This window comes from Melanerpes formicivorus, unplaced genomic scaffold (genome assembly GCF_026170545.1).
Source record: "Melanerpes formicivorus ecotype bairdi unplaced genomic scaffold, bMelFor1.0.p_v2 SCAF_435, whole genome shotgun sequence".
NCBI lineage: Eukaryota > Metazoa > Chordata > Aves > Piciformes > Picidae > Melanerpes > Melanerpes formicivorus.
Genome location: NW_027142787.1, coordinates 136770 through 144731, shown reverse-complemented (window position 1 = coordinate 144731; position 7962 = coordinate 136770). Strand labels below are relative to the sequence as shown.

At 65.0% G+C, this 7962-nt stretch overlaps 1 protein-coding gene across 1 annotated transcript in view; it reads left to right on the top strand.

Annotated features, from left to right (window-relative positions):
* Window positions 1-313: 313 nt before the first annotated feature.
* Window positions 314-7962, top strand: part of LOC137459872 (protein Wnt-9b-like) — a 41487-nt gene continuing 33838 nt past the window's right edge. The window contains 1 exon segment of the mRNA XM_068170586.1: window positions 314-902. Coding sequence (XP_068026687.1) covers window positions 314-902 — 589 coding nt within the window.

Genomic DNA, 7962 nt, shown 5'->3' with positions numbered 1-7962 from the left:
CTTCATCCTCATCCTCCTGCCGCCACCGCCCGCCGCCGCCTACTTCGGGTCAGCACCGCCCGCGGGGACCGGCCCTTAGCATCGCCTCCGCGCCCCGGGGAGCGCGCAAAATCCGCGGGGCAGCGCTGGAGGGGACGGGGGTGGGAACGCGCAACGTCCGCGGGGCAGCGCTGGAGGAGACATGGGGAGGGAGCACAAAATCCGCGGAGCAGCGCTGGAGGGGATGGGGCAGGGAGCACAAAATCCGCGGAGCAGCGCTGGAGGGGACGGGGCAGGGAGCGCGCAGCGTCCGCGGGGCAGCACTCGAAGGGACATGGGGAAAGAGTACAAAATCCGCGGGGTAGCGGGGGGAACACCAGGGAGGGAGAGCGCTTTTTCCGCGGTTGCGCTGCCGAAGGCGGGCGCGGAGGCTCCGCGGGGTTGCTCGGTCCTCGGACAGGTCCCGGCCGGAGCCCGGCGGGGTGCGGGAGAGGGTCCCGGCCGGGCCGCGCACCTGCAGCCGCCGGCGCACGCCAGAGCCCGGGGAGCATCCCCGCAGCCTCCGGAGATCCCCCGGAGATCCCCTAGAGTATCCCCGCAGCCGCCGGAGATCCCCCAGAGTATCCCCGCAGCCCCCGGAGATCCCCCAGAGTATCCCCGCAGCCCCGGGAGGTTCTCCGGAGATCTCACAGAGTATCCCCGCAGCCCCTGGAGATCCCCCGGAGATCCCCTAGAGTATCCCCGCAGCCCCCGGAGGATCCCCGGAGATCCCCCAGAGTATCCCCGCAGCCCCCGGAGGTCCCCCGGAGATCCCCCAGAGTATCCCCGCAGCCCCCGGAGCATCCCCGCAGCCCCCGGAGGTCCCCCGGAGATCCCCAGAGTATCCCCGCAGCCCCCGGAGCACCTCCGCAGCGGGGACAGAGGTGGGAGGAAGGGTCGGGGTGCAGGGTGTCGCAGGAGCCCCCGCCGCGCTCCCGGGCACCCCGGCGAAGGGGAAGGATCAGCGAGGGCGGCAGGGCGCTGGGGGAGGCTTTTCCTTGGGAGATGCCTGGAGGAGAAGTGGGTTTCCTGAAGTGGTCGTGTTGGAATCTGGCTCCGCTCAGGCTCCGCTCAGCCCCGGGGCGCTGCTGGCTTTGCTGCCGCTCCCCAGGCTGCTTCCCCGGGAGCAGGGAGCCGGCGGCGGCCGGGGCCGGCAGGGGGGCGCCGGCGAGGTGTGGGCGCTGCGCGGCTCCGGGGGGATGGAGCTGTGCTGGGAACGGAGGGGCAGAGATGGTGCTGCAGCCTGGGGGCTCTGGCTCGTATCCCAGCCACCCACCCCCTCCCGTTTTAGTGTGCTTGGGGGGAGGGCAAAAATGAGTTTGAACAGGTTGGGTCAGCGCCGCATTTCTGGGGAAGGTTTGGGTTGTTTCGGGTTTGCTTTAATTTGGGGGTTGCTTTGCTTTGTTCTGTTCTGTTCTCTGGTGGTTGGCTTGCTTTGGTTCCTTTGCTTTGGTTTTGCTGTGGCTTTGTTCTGGTTTGGTCTGTGTCGTTTTGCTTGGGGAGCTGCTTCTCAGGCAGGTGCCTGACCCTGAGCAGCGCTGCTGCTGCCCGGCGCGCAGGGGCCGGGGGAGGAGACACAACACTTGCAGACACTGCTGTGGGTGAGCTCAGGACAGGTCTGCACTGGCTGGCACTTGGGGAGGGTCTCAGCGGCTCCCTGCTGACCCTCCCAGACACCTCTCCGTGTCTCTGCTGTCTGCTTTCTGCTGCGAGGCTTCCCCAAACCACCTGGGTCAGAGCTGATCACTTGTGTCCTGCGGCTGGGCCAGGGAGGACTCTCCCTGCTGGGTCATCCCCAGGCTGTCTCTGGACCTGCCCTGCAGCGGAGCTGTGTTTGGCTTCCCAGACACAGGGGCCCAGGGCTGGGCTTGGTGGAGGGGAGGGCTTAGTGCCCCCAGCCCAGCTTGGCCAGGGAAGAGCTTTGTGCCCCCAGCCCAGCTTGGTGGAGAGGAGAGCTTTGTGCCCCCAGCCCAGCTTGGCCAGGGGAGAGCTTTGTGCCCCCACCCCAGCTTGGCGGAGGGGAGAGCTTTGTGCCCCCAGCCCAGCTTGGTGGAGGGGAGAGCTTTGTGCCCCCAGCCCAGCTTGGCCAGGGGAGAGCTTTGTGCCCCCAGCCCAGCTTGGTGGAGGGGAGAGCTTTGTGCCCCCAGCCCAGCTTGGCCAGGGGAGAGCTTTGTGCCCCCAGCCCAGCTTGGCCAGGGGAGAGCTTTGTGCCCCCAGCCCAGCTTGGTGGAGGGGAGAGCTTTGTGCCCCCAGCCCAGCTTGGCAAGGGGAGAGCTTTGTGCCCCCAGCCCAGCTTGGTGGAGGGGAGAGCATTGTGCCCCCAGCCCAGCTTGGCAAGGGGAGGGCTTTGTGCCCCCAGCCCAGCTTGGCAAGGGGAGAGCTTTGTGCCCCCAGCCCAGCTTGGCCAGGGGAGAGCTTAGTGCCCCCAGCCCAGCTTGGCAAGGGGAGAGCTTTGTGCCCCCAGCCCAGCTTGGTGGAGGGGAGAGCATTGTGCCCCCAGCCCAGCTTAGCAAGGGGAGAGCTTTGTGCCCCCAGCCCAGCTTAGCAAGGGGAGAGCTTTGTGCCCCCAGCCCAGCTTGGCAAGGGGAGAGCTTTGTGCCCCCAGCCCAGCTTGGCAAGGGGAGAGCTTTGTGCCCCCAGCCCAGCTTGGCCAGGGGAGAGCTTAGTGCCCCCAGCCCAGCTTGGCAAGGGGAGAGCTTTGTGCCCCCAGCCCAGCTTGGTGGAGGGGAGAGCATTGTGCCCCCAGCCCAGCTTAGCAAGGGGAGAGCTTTGTGCCCCCAGCCCAGCTTAGCAAGGGGAGAGCTTTGTGCCCCCAGCCCAGCTTGGCAAGGGGAGAGCTTTGTGCCCCCAGCCCAGCTTGGCAAGGGGAGAGCTTTGTGCCCCCAGCCCAGCTTGGTGGAGAGGAGAGCTTTGTGCCCCCAGCCCAGCTTGGTGGAGGGGAGAGCTTTGTGCCCCCAGCCCAGCTTGGCCAGGGGAGGGCTTTGTGCCCCCAGCCCAGCTTGGCCAGGGGAGGGCTTTGTGCCCCCAGCCCAGCTTGGCAAGGGGAGGGCTTTGTGCCCCCAGCCCAGCTTGGCCAGGGAAGAGCTTTGTGCCCCCAGCCCAACTTGGCAAGGGGAGGGCTTTGTGCCCCCAGCCCAGCTTGGCCAGGGGAGGGCTTTGTGCCCCCAGCCCAGCTTAGCAAGGGGAGGGCTTTGTGCCCCCAGCCCAGCTTGGCCAGGGAAGAGCTTTGTGCCCCCAGCCCAACTTGGCAAGGGGAGGGCTTAGTGCCCCCAGCCCAGCTTGGTGGAGGGGAGAGCTTTGTGCCCCCAGCCCAGCTTGGCAAGGGGAGAGCTTTGTGCCCCCAGCCCAGCTTGGCCAGGGAAGAGCATTGTGCCCCCAGCCCAGCTTGGTGGAGGGGAGAGCATTGTGCCCCCAGCCCAGCTTGGTGGAGGGGAGAGCTTTGTGCCCCCAGCCCAGCTTGGCAAGGGGAGAGCTTTGTGCCCCCAGCCCAGCTTGGTGGAGGGGAGAGCTTTGTGCCCCCAGCCCAGCTTGGTCAGGGGAGGGCTTTGTGCCCCCAGCCCAGCTTGGTGGAGGGGAGAGCTTTGTGCCCCCAGCCCAGCTTGGCAAGGGGAGAGCTTTGTGCCCCCAGCCCAGCTTGGCAAGGGGAGAGCTTTGTGCCCCCAGCCCAGCTTGGTGGAGGGGAGAGCTTTGTGCCCCCAGCCCAGCTTGGTGGAGGGGAGAGCTTTGCGCCCCCAGCCCAGCTTGGCAAGGGGAGAGCTTTGTGCCCCCAGCCCAGCTTGGCCAGGGGAGAGCTTTGTGCCCCCAGCCCAGCTTGGTGGAGAGGAGAGCTTTGTGCCCCCAGCCCAGCTTGGTGGAGGGGAGAGCTTTGTGCCCCCAGCCCAGCTTGGCCAGGGGAGGGCTTTGTGCCCCCAGCCCAGCTTGGCCAGGGGAGGGCTTTGTGCCCCCAGCCCAGCTTGGCAAGGGGAGGGCTTTGTGCCCCCAGCCCAGCTTGGCCAGGGAAGAGCTTTGTGCCCCCAGCCCAACTTGGCAAGGGGAGGGCTTTGTGCCCCCAGCCCAGCTTGGCCAGGGGAGGGCTTTGTGCCCCCAGCCCAGCTTAGCAAGGGGAGGGCTTTGTGCCCCCAGCCCAGCTTGGCCAGGGAAGAGCTTTGTGCCCCCAGCCCAACTTGGCAAGGGGAGGGCTTAGTGCCCCCAGCCCAGCTTGGTGGAGGGGAGAGCTTTGTGCCCCCAGCCCAGCTTGGCAAGGGGAGAGCTTTGTGCCCCCAGCCCAGCTTGGCCAGGGAAGAGCATTGTGCCCCCAGCCCAGCTTGGTGGAGGGGAGAGCATTGTGCCCCCAGCCCAGCTTGGTGGAGGGGAGAGCTTTGTGCCCCCAGCCCAGCTTGGCAAGGGGAGAGCTTTGTGCCCCCAGCCCAGCTTGGTGGAGGGGAGAGCTTTGTGCCCCCAGCCCAGCTTGGTCAGGGGAGGGCTTTGTGCCCCCAGCCCAGCTTGGTGGAGGGGAGAGCTTTGTGCCCCCAGCCCAGCTTGGCAAGGGGAGAGCTTTGTGCCCCCAGCCCAGCTTGGCAAGGGGAGAGCTTTGTGCCCCCAGCCCAGCTTGGTGGAGGGGAGAGCTTTGTGCCCCCAGCCCAGCTTGGTGGAGGGGAGAGCTTTGCGCCCCCAGCCCAGCTTGGCAAGGGGAGAGCTTTGTGCCCCCAGCCCAGCTTGGCCAGGGGAGAGCTTTGTGCCCCCAGCCCAGCTTGGTGGAGAGGAGAGCTTTGTGCCCCCAGCCCAGCTTGGCCAAGGGAGAGCTTTTTGCCCCCAGCCCAGCTTGGTGGAGGGGAGAGCTTTTTGCCCCCAGCCCAGCTTGGCCAGGGGAGGGCTTTGTGCCCCCAGCCCAGCTTGGCCAGGGGAGGGCTTTGTGCCCCCAGCCCAGCTAACCCACAGGAGGTGGCTGGAGGCTGTTGCTGGAGCTGCTCTCTCTTGCTGAAGCCACCTGAGTGCCTCCTGGCCCCGTGGCAGTGACCTGTCAGCTGCTTTCAGGACACATGAGCTCAGTGTGTGCTGCCCCTGGGTGATGCACAGCTCAGATGTGAGGACCTGGTGTCACCTTTTAATGCTTCTTCCCTTGGGGGGCTGGGCATGGACGTGTCCTGTGTGGTCTCACTCCTCACTGCAACGTCACAAGAGGAGACTAAAGTCTAAGGCCTCAGGGAGTGTTTGGTGGTGAGTGCTGATGTGAGACCTGGGAGGGCTTTCAGAGACAAGCTGGAGCTGATGGACTGCAGAGGCACTGGAGGGGCACTGGAGGGGCACTGGAGGGGCACTGCAGAGGCACTGGAGGGGCACTGGAGGGGCACTGCAGAGGCGCTGCAGAGACACTGGAGGGGCACTGCAGAGGCACTGGAGGGGCACTGCAGAGACACTGCAGAGACACTGGAGGGGCACTGCAGAGACACTGGAGGGGCACTGCAGAGACACTGGAGGGGCACTGGAGGGGCACTGCAGAGACACTGCAGAGACACTGGAGGGGCACTGGAGGGGCACTGCAGAGGCACTGCAGAGACACTGGAGGGGCACTGGAGGGGCACTGCAGAGGCACTGCAGAGACACTGGAGGGGCACTGGAGGGGCACTGCAGAGACACTGGAGGGGCACTGCAGAGGCACTGGAGGGGCACTGGAGGGGCACTGCAGAGGCACTGGAGGGGCACTGCAGAGGCACTGGAGGGGCACTGGAGGGGCACTGCAGAGGCACTGGAGGGGCACTGGAGGGGCACTGCAGAGGCACTGGAGGGGCACTGGAGGGGCACTGGAGGGGCACTGCAGAGGCACTGCAGAGACACTGGAGGGGCACTGCAGAGACACTGGAGGGGCACTGGAGGGGCACTGCAGAGGCACTGGAGGGGCACTGCAGAGGCACTGCAGAGACACTGGAGGGGCACTGGAGGGGCACTGCAGAGGCACTGGAGGGGCACTGCAGAGGCACTGCAGAGACACTGGAGGGGCACTGGAGGGGCACTGCAGAGGCACTGCAGAGGCACTGGAGGGGCACTGGAGGGGCACTGCAGAGACACTGGAGGGGCACTGGAGGGGCACTGCAGAGGCACTGCAGAGACACTGGAGGGGCACTGGAGCCCTTTAGAAGCCCTGAGGTGGCTGCCAGCCCTGGCTCAGTTCAGCAGTAAGGCATCTGGCACCCAAGTCACTGCTGAGCTGCAGGGGACCTTAGAGCCTGCTTCAGCAGCTGCCTCTGCGTGTGGCAGAGAGGAGGGAGCCAGGCACAGGAGCCACAGCTCTGCTCTCCAAACACTTCATTGGGAGAACCTTCAAAGATGTAACAGTGGAGGAGGCTTTTGGGTGGCTACCAGCAGGGAGAGGACCTGAGCCCTCTCTGTGGTTTGGCAAGGGTGAGGTGGTGCTGGTGGAGGAGGTTTAGGCTGCAGGTGAGGAAGAAATTCTTCCCAGCAAGAGAGATTGGCCACTGGGATGTGCTGCCCAGGGAGGTGGTGGAGTCCCCATCCCTGGAGGTGGTCAGGAAAGGCTTGGATGAGGCACTTGGTGCCATGGGTTAGCTGTCAGGAGGGGTTAGGGATTAGGTCATGGGTTGGACTTGATGAGCTCTGAGGTCTTTCCCAGCCTGGCTGATTCTGTGATAGCAGTGAAGAAAAGGCCATGGGAGGCACTGCTCAGGATGTGAGGGAGACTTCTGAGGCTGTCAGGGAGGGACAGGACTGGGGGGGATGGAGCAGAACTAGAAGTGGGGAGATTGAGATTGGCTGTGAGGAAGAAGTTGTTCCCCAGGAGGGTGGTGAGAGCCTGGCACAGGCTGCCCAGGGAGGTGGTGGAAGCCTCCTGCCTGGAGGTGTTTGCAGCCAGGCTGGAGGTGGCTGTGAGCAACCTGCTGTGGTGTGAGGTGTCCCTGGGCATGGCAGGGGGCTGGAGCTGGCTGAGCCTTGAGCTCCCTGCCAGCCCTGACAGCTCTGTGGTTCCATGATTCCAGCAGGACAAAGGTGAGGCAAGAAGTGTGCAGGGTAGTGCAGCAAAAGCTGTCCAAGGGCCTGGGAAGGGTGAAGGGCACCAAGCAATATGCAAAGTGGATTGGGTGCAGTCCTGGGCACACTACCCTAAGCCATCCTGCTTTTGGCAGGGGCATTGGGCTTGGTGATCTCTGGAGGTGCCTTCCAGCCTCTTAACTGTGAGTGTGGCCAAGGTGAGCAGAGCCTCACAACAGAGAGATCAGCACAGACCCTTTGGATGGTTTGGATTGAAAAGAACCTCAGAGATCATCTGCTCCAACCCTGGACCTGGAGGGGTGCTTGGCTCTGGCACAGGACATCCAGGGGCAGAGCTCCTCTGGGAGCACAGGGAGCAGGGCAAAGTCTCTGTCCTTGAGCTGCTGCCCTCTGGTTGTGAGAATCGTGGAACCACAGAGTGGCTCAGGCTGGAAGGGACCTCAGAGATCTTCTGCTCCAAGCCCCTGCCATGCCCAGGACACCTCCCACCAGCCCAGGGCCTCATCCAGCCTGGCCTTGGACACCTCCAGGCAGGAGGCAGCCACAGCTGCTCTGGGCAGCCTGCTCCAGGGTCTGACCACCCTCACAGTGAAGGATTTCTTCCTTGTAGCTAATCTGCATCTCCCCTCTGTCAGTCTGCAGCCCTTACATCCCACCCCACCTCTACAGGCCCTGGCAAAGTCCCTGCCCAGCTCTCCTGTAGCTGCCTTTAAGCACTGCAAGACCACAGTAAGGTTTTCCCAGAGCCTCCTCTCCTCCAGGCTGAAGACCCCCAGCTCCCTCAGCCTGTCCCCACAGCAGAGGTGCTCCAGCCTCTGCCACCTTCCTAGTGCCCCTCTGGACCCACCTGAGCAGGTCCAATGTCCTTCTGCTGTGGGCAGACCCTAGAGGCCACAGCCCCAGACTGGCTGTTGGGCTGCCTGCTGCCAGGGCTGAGCTTCAACAGCCCTTGAGCCACAG